This window comes from Canis lupus, chromosome 28, assembly GCF_003254725.2.
Source record: "Canis lupus dingo isolate Sandy chromosome 28, ASM325472v2, whole genome shotgun sequence".
Lineage (NCBI taxonomy): Eukaryota > Metazoa > Chordata > Mammalia > Carnivora > Canidae > Canis > Canis lupus.
The window spans coordinates 9,520,792-9,539,646 of NC_064270.1; the positions used below are offsets into that span (position 1 = coordinate 9,520,792).

Here is an 18,855-nt window from a genome sequence, read left to right on the forward strand (position 1 = left end):
ACAGCTTTATGGAGTACCAAAGCAAAAGATAAAGCCAAATTCAACTTAATTAGAAAGTCTAGTAAGAGATCACTCTCTAATGGATGTTAAACCTCATGAATGGGGAGTATAAAGGGGATGAGAAACTTGTCTTTGACTTTGACATTTGGCAGAAGAGGGGAAATGCTCCTTTGAGCATTCATAACCACAAACCAGCATTCATGCAGATTTATAAAATGAATATATAGTATTTGTGTAGTCTAAGATATCAGATTGAGAATTTAATTTAAAATAGTCCCAAATCAGTAATGACAGCAGACAATTGGCAAAGCCAACATTTTAGTATATGTGCTGCCAAAGTGAGCACATTGGCAAAGCCAATAAATATTCTTTCTGTTAGCTGAGAGATTTTCCACAAATGTGAAATTCTAAGGAATATGAGCTGACAGTAAAAAATGAATCAGGGAGGATTGAAGAGAAAAATAAGTGGTAAAATATACAGGTAAGTGAGCAAATGATGTAATGCTGTCTCATCAGATACAAAAATATAGAAAGAGTTCAAATATATACCTTCTAGAATAGAGTAAAAAATAGAGGAGGGTAAGTGTAATTAAAAATATTTGCACTGATCAGGAGGAGAGTCAAGGTAAAATTTAACATTAGACTTTGATAAATCAAGGGCTTAGATTTTAACTTATAATATCTAAAAGAAATATTCAAACAACCCAAAGGAAGGCAAGAAAAGAGAGAAAGAGGAACATAGATGCAGATGAGATGAGTATAAAACAAAAGAAAATGGAGTTAAAACCTAAATATATGTAAATGGACTGAGTGCTCCATTTTTGTCTAGACTGATAGACTGATTAAAATTTAAAAAACAAAATCCACATGGAAGCAACCTAAGTGTCCATCAATAGATGAATGAGTAAATATATATATATATATACACACTGTATTACTCAGTATATGTATTTACATATATATATATATACTGAGTATATATATTACTCAGTATATATATTTATATATATATACTCAGTATATATATTACTCAGTGTGAATATATATATATATATATATACACACACACACACACACACACACTATATTACTCAGCTATAAAAAAGAATAAGATCTTGGCATTTGTGACAATGTGGATGGACCTAGAGGGTATTATGCCAAGTGTAGTGAATCAGACAGAGAAAGAGAAATACAAGGAAATACCAGGCTCAGATGACTAAATTAGGATTCTTAAAATGTGGTTCTCCAGACCAGCAGCATCAGCTTTACCTGGAAACCTGTTAAAAATGCAAATTATCAGGCCCACCACAACCTTACTGTATCAGAAACTCCAGGGATGGGGCTTGGCAATCTGTGTTCAACAAGCCCTCTGATGATTCTGATACAGGAAACGTTAGGAGCCTCTGATTTAAAGATAACTTGTATTTTCACAAACTCTTTCAAAGAACAGAAAAAGAGGCCAGATTCTTAGCTCCATTTATGAGATTATTTTATCCTTGAAATTAAAACCTGGGATGTCTGGGTGTTTCAGTGGTTGAGCATCTGCCTTTGGCTCTGGTTGTAATCCTGGGGTCCTAGGATCAAGTTCTGCATCAGGCTCCCCAGAGGGAGCCTGCTTCTCCATCTGCCTATGTCTCTGCCTCTCTCTGTGTGTCTCTCATGAATAAATAAATTAATTAATTAAAATCTTAAAAAAAAGAAATTAAAACTTGATAACAATATAAAAACTATTGCAACCCCATTTCATTCATAAACATAGTTACAAATATGCTAAGCAGAATTCTGTATACAAATAATATCAATAATACAAAGTTGGAATCATTCCAGGAGTGCAAGGATGGTTTAATGTTAGAAAGTCAATTAGTGTAACTTATCATATAAATAGTGTGTTTGCAAAGTCATGAAACAGAATAAGCATCTTTTAAAGCTGTATATTATCTCCATATCCAAATAATATGATCATTGATGTAGGAAAATAATGTTAGGTTTCAAAGCCGATGACCAAGAAAGAATTCTTGACTGTTTGGTGCAAAAAGGTGATTTTATTAAGGCATAGGCACAGGACCCGTGGGCAGAAAGAGCTGCATTAGGGTCAAGAGGAGTGGCCCATTATATAGTTTTAAGTTGGGAGAAGGTTAGGGATAGCATAAGTCTCTAAGGAATTTTGGAAGCAAACTTTCCAGGACCTGGAGGGGGCTAGCTATTGTTGGGAAAAGGTCATTTATTACCATGTAATAAAACCTGAGTCATGAGACCCGTCAGATGTATATTGGTGAGCCATATGCTTGGGGGACGATTGCCAACATGTATCTTGGCAGATTGAGATAAAGGAAATTTCTAAAGGAATATTTATATGTTAAAGTAGACTTACAGGATCCTGGGGATTGGGCTAAGATTGCCTTTTGCTCTTAGCAAAGTAGTAACATTGAGGCAGACAGTTGAGTCCCTAGTGGAATGTCACTCTGCCTATTTCAAGGACTTGTCAATGGTAGTAAGGAAATTAATAATTTTTCTTCTGCCTTTGTTTCCCACATCAGTCACTACCCCACCCAGCAAAGTACCTATAAATTTGAAGCAATGGTTTCAATCATTAATCTGAAAAAAGTATAATAAATATACTCCAGAATGATCAGAACATCTGGAAAAATCTGGATTTTAGCAGAGCACTTTTAAATAGTGAAAAAATCATCAAGTCATAAAGGAATTAACTTCTAAATGGAGTTTCAGTAGCTATCTCAAGATGTGGATAAAATGAAAAAAAATCATAAAGTGGGGATATCCAGAAGGGTTGGTGCAATACATTCTTCCAAGCCATTTTAAATGACTTATAGTTCTGGGTTCCTGGGTGGCTCAGTTAGTTGGTCTTCTGCCTTTGGCTCAGGTCTTGATCTCAGAGTCCTGGGATAGAACCCAATGTGGGACTTCCTGCTCAGTGGCAAGTCTGCTTCTTCCTCTGTGTCCCTCCCCCTGCTTGTGTTCTCTTTCTCAAATAAGTAAAATCTTTTAAAAAATGAGTTGTAGTTCTAATCCACTAATGTACTTTTTATCTACCATTATTGTTGTAGTGATACAAAACAGCTCTATGACTTAGAAAGAGGAAAAGACTTCTCTCTATTACACAGTATATTACGAACTTGGAAACAAATAAAATTCCTTCGACAACAGCAAGGATTTACAAGCACCCCAGTAAAATTACAGTTTCAAAGGTGAGTGGCTGCTTTATTTGTTCTTATAGGTCTCCTGAGGAACTGTGCATGAATTACTGAGAATTTACAGTAACTAGGAGAAAATCCAGAAGCTAGACAACTATTTGATGTAGTCAACAAAGGACTTGTATCTTGAATATATGAACAATTCTTACAACTTAATAAGACAACTCAATTTTTAAAATGGGCAAAAGATTGGAACAGACACTTCACTAAAGAAGGTATATGGATGGCTAATGAACACATGAAAAGATGTTCAGTGTCATGTCCTGTCAATAGAGAAATGTAAATTAAAACCGCAATGGGAGTATACTATAGACCACTTAGAATGGCTAAAATCCAAAACAAAATGAAATTAAAAAGACAATAATAAATACTGACAAGGATACTGAACAAAAGGAACTCTCATTGATTGCTGATGGAAATGCAAATACTAATAGCCATTTGAAAACAGTTTGGCACTTTATTATAAAACTGAACAAGACGGGATCCCTGGGTGGCGCAGCGGTTTAGCGCCTGCCTTTGGCCCAGGGCGCGATCCTGGAGACCCGGGATCGAATCCCACATTGGGCTCTCGGTGCGTGGAGCCTGCTTCTCCCTCTGCCTATGTCTCTCTCTCTCTCTCTCTCTCTGTGACTATCATAAATAAATAAAAATTAAAAAAAAAAAACTGGACAAGATGAGTAATCATACTCCTAGGTGAAACATACAGTCATAAAAACATAGTGGAGGAGATAGTTACAGTTAGAAACTGTACTTGTTAATCACTTAAGCTGTCTGTGAACTCATTGAAATAGCTGGTTCCCTCCTCACAACCCACTATCTTATTTTCAAAGCTGTAAGAGATTAATGTTACTTGAGCCTGTTAAGAAAGATGTTTACTTTGTTGATTTTTTTCCCCTACTGCAGTGGTTTTTAATGACAGTGCTTTTTTTTTTTCTTTAAGATTTTATTTACGTATTCATGAGAGACACAGAGAGAGAGAGAGGCAGAGACACAGGCAGAGAGAGGAGCAGGCTCCATGCAGGAAGCCCGATGTGGGACTTGACCCCAGGTCTCCAGGATCAGGCCTTGGGCTGAAAGGCAGCGCTAAACCGCTGAGCCACCCGGGCTGCCCAATGACAGTGCTTCTGACAATTTCTAAACCTAACCCAGCATGAAACTTTATCGTAGAGTCCTGAATTCACGTATACTGGCGTACTTGCCTCTGTGTCTTTAAACCAGTCTGATACACATATGCATTATGAAACCCTGAGCACAAAAGGAAAGCAACAGATGCCATCAGTTTAGCACAGTAGCTCTGGACCAACATTTGCTTACTTGCCACTCACTCTCATTGTCAGTACCGTCGACCTTGAGATGTAAAATTGTGTGTTGGAAGTGATTGGTCATATGCGTCGTATGTGTGTTAGCAACACCAATCCAACCACTCTTTCTGCTTCAAATAATTATATTTATTATTAATTAGGATAAAAATGAATAAATGTGATGAACAAAACCAAGAAGAATTGCTAGGAATGTCTGAGACCAAGAAGGAAACTGAAGGAAAAGTATTGGAGAATGGGGAGAAACAGGAGGTATTTACATTACAAAATACCATTCAACTCCTCTGGTGAAAATATTTAATTGTTTGGTAGAATAGAAAATCATTGTATTTGTAACAGTTACCCAGCGGAATGACAAATGTAAGAAAGAAACAAAAGTTTAAAGAATAGTTGTCTTAAGCAAGGAACTTACATTGTAAATTATATATTTATATTTTGGTTTCTAGAGCTTCTCATATTTAGCTTCAGAGCTTGAAGAAACAGATATAGAAAGAATAAAGCCAATTACTTTGATGCCACAACTTTCTTTCACTGCAGAATTAACAAACTTATCCAAGTGTTCGCTGTAAGCATTTTAAAGGATTATTTCTTCATTATATATTGTCTCTTTATTGTATTGTTTTAATAATAGTGTTAGCTTTCTTGAGTGCGTACCATATGTGGGGCACTTTACTAAGTTTTTAAATACATTTGCACATTTAATTGCAACCATAGCTCTGTGGTATTATCCTCCTCTTAGAGATGGGCGAATTTATGCTTATGGAAGGGTAAGTTGCCCAGGGTCACACTTCTAATTCATAACTGAGGTGTAGGACATAAACCTGTTTGATTTGATTATTGTTTTTTGTTTGTTATTTGTTTTGCTATGGCAATAATTTTTGTTCAAGTATAGATAGGCAGGATATAAAGCCATTGTAAAAAATAAGACTACGTGGTTGCCCTTGCTTATCAAGGGAGCCTCTTGCTTTCATAAAAGTATTCTGTATCTGGAGGATCCTCTGGGAAGTTTTCAACTTTGACACAAATTTCTTTCCTTCCCATTTGTGACTTTTTCCGTGAGCTGTTTTCTCCCTATTTCTAGGACCTTCATGCAAAAACAGATCTAATACAGATCCCCATTTCTCCCATCTCTAGGCCTGTGGATCTCATCTCCTTAAAAGAGGCTGTGGCAATTTAGAACACTGAATTAGGTCCAACTTTTCAACATCTCTGTCCCATGGGACACTTTGTACTAATTCATCTTTGAGTATTGTGAATGTGCATCATTTAAGCAGAGTTGGAGGGTAGCAAATGCCCAATAAATATTCATATTTATGAAATGAACGGATGAATGATTACATTTAAAATGAACATAAAGGGATCCCTGGGTGGCGCAGCGGTTTGGCGCCTGCCTTTGGCCCAGGGCGTGATCCTGGAGACCCGGGATCGAATCCCACGTCGGGCTCCCGGTGCATGGAGCCTGCTTCTCCCTCTGCCTGTGTCTCTGCCTCTCTCTCTCTCTCTCTCTCTGTGTGACTATCATAAATAAATAAAAAAATAAAATAAAATATTTAAAATGAACATAAAGATATTGGCTAATTGATTTTAAATAAAAATAAATAAATAAATAAATAAATAAATAAATAAATAAATAAATAAATAAAATAAAATGAACATAAAGAGTAGCAGACACAAAAGCACAATTACCAGTTCCCTCTTTCTGATTAGCAAAGTGCAGCAGTGGAGGAGTGCTTTTGTTCTACACCTACTTCCAAAGAGGGCCTGAGATAATCTTTATGTAAGACATGCATACAAAAGGACCATCTTAATGAGGATAAGATAACAAGAGCCCTAAAACAGGAAGTTACAAGTAAAGAGCGGAAAGAGAAGGAGGAAGATAAATGTACTGGAAAGCCAAGGCTAAATCTTGGTGGAAGTCAAGGCAAAAGGAAATAGGATGTGTTCTATCTTTTCAAAGCTATTGTTATTGTGGGGCATTACTGCCATTATCCATTTAAAATGGCCAGTTGTGGGGCAGCCTGGGTGGTTCAGTGGTTTGGCGCTGCCTTCAGCCCAGGGCGTGATCCTGGAGACCCAGGATCAAGTACCGCATCAGGCTCCCTGGATGGAGCCTGCTTCTTTCTCTACCTGTGTCTCTGCCTCTCTCTCTCTCTTTCTGTGTCTCTCATGAATAAATAAATAAAATTTTAAAAAATAAAAATGTCCAGTTGAATTGATTCTCTAGAAAAGAAGAATATTGTTATTGTTTTGCTATGGCAATAATTTTGATTATTATCATGATGTCAAGGATAGAGATGAAGGGAAGGATTAAAGAATAATTATAAAGGGTTTATAGGTGATGAAAAAGGCAGGATTTCCTGAGGATGAATATAATCATGAATTAATGAATTTTCATAATCAGTTCACAAGCTCATTATTAAAACTACTTTCAGAGGGCAACATAAAGAGCAAATATACCTGACATATTTCTCTAATGGTAATTGAGAAGATAGTTAGAAGAGGCCAACAGAGAGATAGGAAAAATAAGTAATCTACATGGGCAGATACGGGCACCACTGGGAGATACTGGACCCACAGGGTGATTAGTGTGGAGAACAGAAGGGCTTGTTACGTTTCAACCCAGAGCCTTATCTCCCAACCAGTCCTCTCCCTTCTGAAAAAGAGAAGTCCTAAACATCATTAGGTCAGTTACCTTGCAGCTGAGAAGATACTCAATGTTGGAAATGAATGAATGACTGGAAGACTCTCTTTAGGAGTTTTATATCACTTAAGGGATTAGTTTATTTCCCAGCAAATGTTTCATAGAAGGCGCAGAGAATCTGGCTTGCCTCTCTGATCTTTGCAGTTAGAGAAAGAATGTCTGGGAGAAAGAGTGTATGACCTAAAGCCTAAAGGGATTTATAAAGACCTTAAAGAGGACACAGCAAGCCACCTCACTGAGGTTATTGAAAAATAGCATATTTCTTTTAAAAGTGTGTCTTTCTTCTAAAAGTCAGAAAATATTTTTGAATTTTAATTTCAAGCTCCTCCACCCCCAATCCTAAGTCCCTCTGTTTTCTCCTCTTAAAAAATCTCTTATGATGGGTAAATGTCATCATCTAAGTTTCACTTTAGTAAAATAAATAGCTGAGTGTTTTATGGTTCCTTGATCTTAGTTCTTTCTCTATGTTTGAATAAACATCATTAAAAAAACACATTTGAAATCGAACTCCAGTAAAAAAATATACAAACCGCCCCCTCCACATTTGAGTAGGAGAGGCTTTAATTCACACATAGGCAAGTGTTATTGGGCTTAAAGATAGCATTTGTCCTCTAAAATGGTCATAATTTAATATACTTAGGTGCATTTTGAAAAGAACAATATTTTGTATCTATTTTGTTTTTCAAGGATCCTTTAAAGATTTATTTATTTTTTAGGCACGAACAAAAGAGGAGAGCCAAAATACAGAAGCTTAAATATTTTATTAAAATATTATACAACGATAAACAGGTTTCTTGCAGTTCAGTATCTCCCCTTCAGTTTGATTTTAAGGTCATGTTTCAGCAAATTTTCAATATTCAGTTAATATGTTGGCCTGAAACAATTTGCTTGGAGGTATGTCATTATCATTTACTTTTGTGTCTTATTTTATGCCATACATAATTTTAAATTTCTTGTTAGTTACTGTTTTATGTGACAAGTAATTTCTATTTAGAGATGACCAATCTATATGGGTAAGCAAGATACTTACAAATAATATATTTATAACAGCAATAGTCTTTTATACTACAAGTACAAAATTATTTGATTTGTGGTTCTTCTGAATACTTCCATTCTCTCCTGCTAAAATTCCTACCAACCTTGGATGTGCAGCACTACTCTTCATTTGCAGTGAGATGGAAAAGGGCTATTTAAACTGTAATGTGTAGCATAGCTGTTGTTAGCGCGGAATGATTTCTCCAAATTGTCTCAGCCCTGATTAGTGTTTTCAGTGTCTTGCTGAATTTGTAGGTATGTATGTGTGTGTTTATTTATTTATTTATCTGTTTGTTTATGTTTTGGATCCCTTTAAGAATCTGATGAAACAACATACAGACTCCTGATCCCTGTCAAAAGACCCCACCATAAGAACCCCTGCACTAAAGGAAGAAGAAAATAGGACAATGGAGAAAATTTAGAGACATTAGAGTATAGATAAGAAGTCTTGATGCCTAACATAGAGGTTAAATTTGCAACTAGATCTGAAAGGAAAGTTAGGAGGGAATAAATATTTTTGTATGTGAGTGTTGAGTGAGGTTTGGGGAATGGGGAGAGAATTATAAATCTAAATCAGAGGTATTTTTACAATACCTATAATAATTTTTTTCTATCCCTGATCAGAGGCTACATTCATTTTGTTCATCTATATTATCAAATTTCTATCATCTTAAAATGTACTTCTGTTGAAATTCCTATTTAAAAAATATACTGACTATACCTTTCTATGATACCTAAAATAAATTGTGATGTAATAATACAACCACTTGAAGTGTAAAACTTGCCTCCACCCTAAGTAGATAAATGTGTATTTTGAATCCTTCATCATCCTACTACTTAGAACATGATCTTAACAACCTAAGAGGCAGGGAAAGAAAGGAATCTAGCTAGGAATAAAGTGCACCATGAGCAACTGCAAAAATTGCAAAATAAATCTATATGCCCTAGCCTAACAGATTCTGACCTACGTTTTGAATTTACTCCTTATCATTCCTCTTTATTCACTTTAGCAAAATGAACTGCTTGGTTTTTTTCCCCCATATATCCTTGCAATTTCCTACTTCTGAGCTTTTGAACATTCTAGTTCTCACACTTACAAGGCCCATTTTCATTCTTGACACTCCAACCCCACCACACAATGGCTTTGAGAGCTGCCATCAGGGGACAAGTCTCTCCCAGAAGACTTCACTCATGGAGATGGAATTCTCTACCTTTACATTTACTATTCATGATATGGCCTCCAGCCCTCAGGGGTCCCAGCAGTTTCAGAAACTGGATTTATCGACAGTCCCATGAAAATATATCTATATCCTCTAAACAAATCACAAGGCTGATGTGTAAACTCAAAATGCCAGTTCAACATTTGAATATAATTATCAGTGCATTACCCCTTTTCAGTTAGCCAGGTTACTGATTTGCAGTAAGAAATTTCTTTCATAGACCTAGATACTGTAAGTCCATTAGCTACAACCCCTACAAACCTTTCTGCATTAGGTATAGATACCTTTGTCAAGGAACTACTGTGCTAACTTATAGTAACTCTTACAGGGACAAAAATTAGATGACCAGAAAAATTTTTATATTTGCTTCTTTGACTTCCTTTTTTCTTCTGCATTAATTAACACATTTCTTCCTTTGGTTAATTAACCAGCCTTTTGATTGACACATTCTTATCTTTGAAGAAACATGTTTTCCCTCCTTGATTTCCTTCTTCTTTAAGTACATGTCACTGTTTCCTCAAACACTGACAACACAATATAGGTCAAAATAAGATTTTCTTTTCTTTTCTTTTTTTTTTTTTAAGATTTTATTTATTTATTCATGAGAGACATAGAGAGAGGCAGAGACATGGGCAGAAGGAGAAGCAGGTTCCTTGTGGGGAGCCTGATACGGCACTTGATCCCAGGATTTCGGTATCATGACCTGAGCCAAAGGTGACACTCAACCACTGAGCCACCCAGGCGCCCCAAAATAATGTTTTCTTAAAAAAATTAGGTTTGTACTTATGGCAGTGATGGAATTCTAGGAGAAAGAACAGCATACAGAAGCAGAAGACCTGGGTTCCAGTAGACATCTATGGAGTTGTCTACTCGGCACCTCCCTTACTCCTTCTTCTGGGACTCTCTCCCTCCCCTACCTCCCATAGATTTTTAACTTGTCCTCGGACTCCATGAGCTAATTAATCTCCCCTTTTCCAAAGCAATCCAACCTGGGTTTCTATCATTTACTAAAACTAAAACTAATGTAGTTTCATATAGAAACTCAATTTCTTCATTTATAAAATTGGAAGAGTAATACCTATTTCCTATAGTTTTTATCAGTCTTAAATGAGATAAAGAACTTTAGAAGTGCCTACAAGGGATCCCTGGGTGGCTCAGCAGTTTGGCACCTGCCTTTGCCCCAGGGCATGATCCTGGAGTCCCAGGGAGTGGGAGGGAGCCTGCTTCTCCCTCTGCCTCTCTCTCATGAATAAAAAAATGAAATCTTAAAAAAAAATGCTGTACAAATTAAGTTATTTGGATATTGTGTTATATATACCTATATGCTCAGAACTGTATTTGTAATCCTTTTATTCAACTCATTTTCTTTGAAACTAGTAAAAGATGTTATATTTTTAAGGACTTAAGATTATCTCTTTTCTCATAATCATGTGGATGAAATGCTCTAGAGAAATACCTATTTTATATGCTAGTATTTTTTTAAAAGAATAAAAGTATGTTATTGAGGGTTCTCATTTTAACTCTCCCCTCCCCCATTTTGTGCTTTCAGTGAGCTATCATTCATTTCTTTTATATTTAGGTTTATGAAGTAAGTAAAAGGACAAGCTTATTGGCAAAACTATATTTACCTTTACCTAACAATACAGAGTTGAAAAGCAAAACTGTTTTGGAATATGTAGAGTTTAGCTCTGATGAGCTAGTCATACCTGCATATGGAGAAGTAGGAAGCAGTAAGTTTATTTAAAATGTCGCCTTCCCCACCTTCCTTCACTTTATGAATTCCATATCCTACACGACTCTGAGTCATTTATGTGATTAAAGAATGCTATGTTTGTAGTATATATATTTTTTAAGATTTTACTTATTTATTCATGAGAGACACATAGAGAGGGGCAGAGACATAGACAGAGGAAGAGGCAGGTTCCCTGAGGAGAACCTGATGCAGGACTCTATCCCAGGACCCTGGGATCACAACCTGAGCCAACCACTGAACCACTCAGGTGCCCCTGTAGTATTAGGTTTAAAGTCTATTAAATTCTCTTTTCAGATGTTTAACATTTAAAAAATATTTTATTATTTGATAGAGAAAGAGTACAATCTTGGGGGTGGCAGAGGAGAAGCAGACTCCCCATTGAGCAGAGAGCCTGATGTAGGGCTCCATCCCAGGACCGTAGGATCATGACTTGAGCCAAAGACAAACACTTAACCAACTGAGCCACGCAGGCACCCAAAGTAACATTTTTTAAACTTTGTCTTGAATCAGATCTTTGGGAAATCTAAAATTTGGAATTAGCACCTGTAATTTTCCTAAATCATCTGAGATGAGAGCAGTATGCTCTCTGGAACAAGGGCTCTGCTCCTGAGTGGAGAGATGGCTCTGCTTCTGCCTCTCCTTTAGGAAAGCCTACAGATGCTCCAGGATGTACTGATTCATCTTTGAGTATACAGAAGGGAGGTAGAGAAGAAGTGAGAGAAAAAGAGAAAAGAAGGAACAAGAAGGGATATTTCTGTTCACTTTAAAAAAAAATTAAGATTTTATGTATTCATGAGGGACACACAGAGAGAGAGGCAGAGACACAAGCAGGCTCCATGCTGGGAGCCTGATGTAGGACTTGATCCTGGGACTCCGGGATCACACCCTGAGCTGAAGGCAGCCGCTCAACTGCTGAGCCACCCAGGCATCCCTGTTGACTTGTTTTTCAAAGGATTTTACTCCTCATGCAATTAAATTCAAGTTAGGGTGTCTGTGAGAAGACTGCCATTCCTCTCCTTCTCCCCCGGATTCCTTCTCTTTCCCTTCCTCCTCCTAGGATGCTTGTGTCCATCTGGTAAAAAGGAGTTATGAATAAGTGAGCAATGAGAGAGAAGAAAATAAGTAGGGAAAAGGCTGGAAAGGACAGGAATAGAGAGGAATATAGTTTGTTGAGAGTCTAGCTGAAACAGGAAAACAGGGTTGTGAGAACACAGGAGAAAAGACTTAGGGCAAACAATTTAGGAAGCACTAGGAAGTCAGCAGAAGTTTTGAGGAGTATTGTTAAGCTCTCTAGAGATTGAGAAAGAAAATGGATAGAGGGGACGACTCAGGAATGTAGAGAAAGGGAAAGTAGTAGCTAGTTTGCCTCTAGTTCTGCAGTCAGCAGTCCTTTCCCTGTTGGAAGCCACTTCCAGAAAGAAAGGTTAAAAAAGCTTCTAGTTTTAAGAAGAGGACAATAGAGATGTTCATCCCTAGATCTTCAGATTGACTGATATTTTCCTCTCTTTTGTAGTCTGTTTGAAATGATCTCCCTTGAGGTACCTTAGATGGGAAGTGGGGGAGAGATCTAAGGTTAGAGCCTGGGGTCACCACAGAGCAGCCTGAGTTCCACAAGTAGAGTCATGGAAAAAATCTACAATGTGTCAAATTCTATGCTTTATTAAAAATTCATGTGTTAATGCTCTTTATAAACAGATGTGCCTTTTCTTCTTGAGGGGAATGGAACTGAGGAGCTTTGTCTTTTGACATCAGGAAAACTAAGTTACTCTCTATCATGGGCTTTAGACGAAAATGGTATTCCTCTGACACCCACGTCACAGTCCTTAAGATCTGCTTACTGCAGGTAATCAACTTTTATGCTTGAAAAATAATGCCACTCCTCAGCAAAGTATCACACAAAACCTGTGTCTGTAAAGGGAAAACTGCAGCAGTGGTAAGAGCAAGCTAGTTTATTTAGACTATTTTTATTTGGATTTATATGTAAGTGAATGTATTTCTTTAATGCTTAGGCTTATAGTTACATGGATGATGGGGGAAGTGGTTCCACAGCTCTTGCAGGCAGAGGCTAAGACTCCCAAGGATTTTATTTCTGGAATCTTTGTATCTCCCAACCATTCTGGACTATGAAAGTATCATTTATGCATTATCAATTTGCTAGAAGAAAAATCCTAGAAATCTTATTCTATGCTCTAGGACTTCTTAGGGAAATTGAGATTAATTTCTAGTTCATACCTCAAATAAGATTGCTAGAATGAAGTACAATAAAAATCTATAAAAATTATATACTGATTTATATACTGTGTTGTGTTTAAAGAAAACAGTTAATATAAAGGACCAAGTAGATTCCATAATTAAAAATTAAGGAATGATGATAACAAAAAGATGGCCTTCTCCTCCCAATCTAAACACATATTAAAGAAAACATTGTTATATACCCAACTATATGACATTATGGAAAAGTCAGAACTATGGAGACAGTAAAATATCAGCGGTTCCAGGCAGGAGGAGACAGGGATGGATAGGCAGGATTTTTAGGGCAGTGAAACTACTATTTGTATGATACTATAATTGTAGATAAATGTCATTACATATTTGTCAAAACCCATAGAATGTCAACACCAAGAGTAAACCGTTAAGATAAACTGTGGACTTTGAGTAATAATGCTATGTCAGCCATTTACTATATAACAAATGCAATTCTTTTATTGCAATGAATGTAATAAATTATAACTCTGGTATGGGATATTAATGGTAAAGGAGACTGCATGTTTGGGGAAATAGGGAACATATGGAAACTATGTGCTTTCTGATTGTTCTTGGTCTGAACTTAAAACTGTTCTAAAAATTTCAATTTTTAAAATAAAATAATTTTTAAAATTTAAAGCATTGCTATAAATAACTTGGATTAGACAGGAAATCAAAACTGAGAGACTATTTTAAAATAACAGTGAGAGAACACTATAAATAAAGCCAGTGGCATTTGGCCAGAGTCATAGTAAGAGTTCATAAATGCTTTTCTTGGCAATAGTTTTAGAGAAAAAAAAACAAACAATTGTCAGTAGTACTCAGCAATTGATGGTGAGGAAGCTGAGGTCACAGATGTAGATTACTTACCAAGAAGTTTTAAAAAGAGGCTGAAAATAAGAGAGACAACAGAATCATAGTATAGGTTTCTTGAAAATTAGGGCAATTTTTATCTTCTTATAATAAGTGATGAAATCCATAGAAAAAAGAGCCAGAATGTATTAGAGAGAGTATGAGATCCTTTAGAGTCCAGAAGATTTTGAATCAGAATGCAGGAGATAGCTTGGCTGTAGAGAAGAGGAAATATCTTTTCAAATCAGAGAAGGAAACAAATCACTGTGTAGACAGGAACATAATTTTGATGATGTCCTTGTTTTGCTAAGTATGCAAGATAATCTTAGAGACCTGAATAAGGGCATTTTAAAGAAAAATAGACAATAAAGGTAATCCATTTTGGAGCTAGTGAATAAGCTCTTAAGACTCTGAACCATTATTTGCTTGTATTTCTTTGTTTTTCCCTAGCATCATCCCTACTGTGACTCTTTCCAATCTTTGCCTCCTCATACTATTTTCTGCTTTCTTTTTGGAGTCAAATGTTTGTCCTCTTTACTCTAAAGCTAACATTTAGACAGGTAATTTGGAACTTTCTTTGTCTCCTTTAGGACCTTGATGACATATTTATATCCTTTTCTTTCATTATGTTTAACTCTTCCATTTCCCTAAGCTGTTAGTCTTTTGTATTAAAGAAGCCCTCTTTGTTTTATTTTTATTTTTTTTTAATATTTTTTTTTAATTTTTATTTATTTATGATAGTCACAGAGAGAGAAAGAGAGGCAGAGACACAGGCAGAGAGAAGCAGGCTCCATGCACCGGGAGCCCGACGTGGGAATCAATCCTGGGTCTCCAGGATCGCGCCCTAGGCCAAAGGCAGGCGCCAAACCGATGCGCCACCCAGGGATCCTGCCCTCTTTGTTTTAAAACAAAGAAAAACCCAAGCATTTGATTAAACCCTGAAAACCTGTCTTGGCCATTTTTCGTGTCCAAGTTGTCATTTGTGTGCTGATCTGTGTACAAGACCTCCACTTTTTATTCCGCATTCCCTCCCTGATTCAACCCATTTATTCCTGAAGAGTACCAGTGACCTTTGAGCCATATTCATGGCCTACCCTTATCATTTTCTTCTTGAAGTCTTTTCTCCTGTGGCTTCTGTGATGCTGCAGTTAGCAGTTCCAGTTACTTGGGAACTCAGGTTCACAAAAGATTGAAAGCAGTTCTGTGAAAGATTGGGACAAATGACAAATTTTAAGAGGCAGTGAATTCTAAGAGAAGGCTTCAAAGTCCAGAAAAGTCCATTTACCCTTAAGAAGCTTACTGTCTTTTTTTAAAAATTTAAATTCATTTAATTGACATATAATGTATTATTAGTTTCAAAGGTAGAAGTCAGTGATTCATCAGTCTTATATAACACCCAGTGCTCATTACATCATCTGCCCTTCTTAATGTCCATTATCCAATTACCCTATCCCCTACCCCTCTTCCCTCCAGCAACCTTCCGTTTGTTTCCTATGATTAAGAGTCTCTTATGGTTTGTCTCCCTCTCTGATTTCATCTTGTTTTATCTTTTCCTCTCTTCCGCTATGGTCCTCTGTTTTGTTTCCTAAATTCCACATATGAGTAAAATCATGGTAATTGTCTTTCTCTGATTGACTTATTTCGCTTAGCATAATAACCTCTAGTTCCATCCATGTCATTGCAAATGGCAAGATTTCTTTTTTGATGGCTGAGTAGTATTCCATTGTGTGGGTGTGTGTGTATAACAAAACATATATATATATATATATATAAAAGAAAAAAATATATATATACACACACACCTATCTCACATCTTCTTTATCCATTCATCTGTCAGTGGACATCTGGGCTCTTTCCATAGTTTGACTATTGTGGACATTGAAGCTTAGTGTCTCTTAAGGGAGAGAGTAGACATTTATCAAAAAGCTAGGATACAAATTAGAATGTGAGAAGAACCAAGAGAGATATCACACCTAAATCTTCTGTTTTACCCTTAAATGCAGGGGATAGATAGGTTTTATCTTTAACTACCTGGAATGAGTAGGTTTTACCCTGTGTAACAGATGAATAACCACATTTTATATGCAAATTCACAAAATATTTTCCTCTATGTTAGTGTGTTAAGGAATGTAGATGCAAGAGGGGTTCCTGGAATTCCATGGTTCATTAATGCACAGAAGCTTTTTGAATGGGCAAATGAAGTAAAAATTGATCCAAATAATCCAGAATATTCTGATTTAATGGAATTTATTATGGTAAGTTGTAGCAAATATCAATAATGTAAATATATTCTATTTCCTAAGCTCTAACCTCCTATACTTGATAGTTTGCTGTGTATGTTTCTAGGCATCAGGAGGCAGGTAAAGATAAATCTAAGGACAGATATGATTTTCAACCAGTTTTATACGGTATTGTAAAGGCTAGAAATTCAGCAACTGAAATAATTGCTACTTGAGGCCTGATGGTTGGTAGTCTGCCATTAATTAGTATTCTGCAGTACATCCTATAGGCTAACCTTCAGGCTAGCATCTCTTGTTACAACTACTGAGTACCCATGGTATTATATATGCTAGGGATATACAGATGATTTATAGGCACATTCCTTCCCTCAAAGACTCAATGATCTGTTCACTTCTCCTATTCTTCCTTACAACGAACAGAACTCTTCTGTGTGCCTCAAACATGCATTCTTCGTACCTTTATTCATGTCATTCCCTCTGTCTTGAAGGATACCTAGGTGGCTATCTTATCTACCATACATGTCTGATAAGAGTTTCCCTGATAACCTCAGTGACACATGGGACTTTCTTTCCTTTCCCTCCTGTTAACTTGTTTTTCTTTTTATAACTTTTTATACCATTCCTCCTTTTATTGTAGCTATTCATTCTGTGTTTTATCTTTCCTTCTAGAACTACAGTGAATAAATCCTTGGTAGATAGCACTCGCCTTGCATGTACCATGCACATCTTTGCTTTTATTCAATAAAGCAATGCAAAAATTATCGCAATTAGTTGGAATCAGAGCTTCCCAACTAATGTGCTTCCCATCTAATGTGCTTCCCAACTAATGTGCTTTCTGTACACGTGTACAGAAATAATGATCCTCTCTCCACACTTATGACAAACAGATATGAATAATCTTTTAACCCAGTTGCAATACAAGTATTTTTATTTTTCTTTTAAGTCATGACCATGAAAGGTTAGGAAGCCATGTAGGTTAGATTCTGTTTTTTCTTTCTTTTTTTTTTTTATTCAGATTCTAGCTCTGTATAGATTCATTGCTCCATTTCCTACATATATGACAAATCTAACATTTCACATTTGAGGGGAAAAAGTGTTTTGAAATAATTCTCGAATTTTAAAAAGTTAATATTTTAATACTTCTGTGACTTATATTTTATAGTACATGAAACATAAAGGACAGGATATTCCAAAATATTTTCGTCTTGAACAGTTGCAAGATGAATTTAACTTTGTTTCTGAAGAAGAAATGAAAAAGAGTAAACGTTTCCAGCTATTGCAACTTAGAAATGCAGGTCAATTAGATGTTTTCCTTCTGCAGCAAATACCCCTTTATGACAAAGAGATTCCAGACTTAGTCTTCCAGGTACATGCTTTCTATTTGAATATTGCTTATTGTATGATAAATTCATATTTTTGCTGCTTTTAGAAAAACAGTTTTATTTATTTATTCATGAGAGACACACAGAGAGAGGCAGAGACATAGGCAGAGGGAGAAGCAGGCTTCCCGCAGGAAGCCTAATGTGGGACTTGATCCCAGGCAGATGCTCAACCACTGAGCCACTCAGGTGCTCAATATTTTTGCTGTTTTGAATCTAAACTTATTCCTTTTTTAACTTATAAGTTTATATAAAAAACCCATTTTAAAAACTATTATAAAAATAGGTTATAATAGGCTTATTAATTTCACTTGTTATTATCAATAAGAAAAAAAATGGATAAACTCTATGATATTTGTTTTCATTTTATCCTGGACTGAAAGTAAATTGCAATAAGCCACTTAACATTAAATAAGTAAAAGTTGTTTTAAAAAATAGTGTGTATTTTTGTTGTTGTCAAGCCATCCCTTAGCTTGTATACCCTAATTTAGAGGATACACAAACAATACACTATATAGGACTCATTATATTTAAAACTCAAGTTGCAGGGAGAGGACACTCATGTTCTGAACTGTCTGAAGGCTCTTTTGGTGTGTCTCAGAGGTGAAAGGGGAAATGCAAATTAATGATTTTTCAATGACAAAGTCCTAGCACCACCAGTTAGCACAGTTGTTTGACTGTTCTAGTCCCACAAAGATAGGATTTGCAGATAATTTTTTACTTTCACAAACATGACTGAGTGCAGATATATGTAATCACAAACTGACCAGTTGGTATTTGGCTTTGGAAAGCATTTCCCAACTTTAAATTATGGTCAATCTCCTGTTTTGAGACCTTAGGAGCTTCAGTTAGTAAACTAGAGTAGAAAGGCCTGAAAATAGCTTGGAATAGCTAGAAAGT

General features: G+C 36.1%; 1 protein-coding gene across 48 annotated transcripts in view; it reads left to right on the top strand.

Annotated features, from left to right (window-relative positions):
• The window catches only part of CC2D2B (coiled-coil and C2 domain containing 2B), a 110,150-nt gene that overhangs the window by 31,648 nt on the left and 59,647 nt on the right, over positions 1-18,855 (top strand). For 35 of the 48 annotated variants that reach the window (XR_007406835.1, XR_007406838.1, XR_007406839.1 and 32 more), the window contains 8 exons: positions 3,066-3,206; positions 4,675-4,783; positions 4,978-5,096; positions 7,949-8,126; positions 11,067-11,217; positions 12,936-13,083; positions 16,453-16,591; positions 17,739-17,942. Coding sequence is in view for 41 of the 48 variants with exons in the window: in XM_025466646.3 (XP_025322431.1) it covers positions 3,066-3,206; positions 4,675-4,783; positions 4,978-5,096; positions 7,949-8,126; positions 11,067-11,217; positions 12,936-13,083; positions 16,453-16,591; positions 17,739-17,942 (1,189 nt within the window). In the remaining 7 variants the exon portion in view is untranslated. Of the gene's footprint in view, positions 1-3,065; positions 3,207-4,674; positions 4,784-4,977; positions 5,366-5,665; positions 6,042-7,948; positions 8,127-11,066; positions 11,218-12,935; positions 13,084-16,452; positions 16,592-17,738; positions 17,943-18,855 lie in introns of those variants that run through there. The other 13 variants (XM_049103458.1, XM_049103459.1, XM_049103466.1 and 10 more) reach the window with 8 other exon arrangements.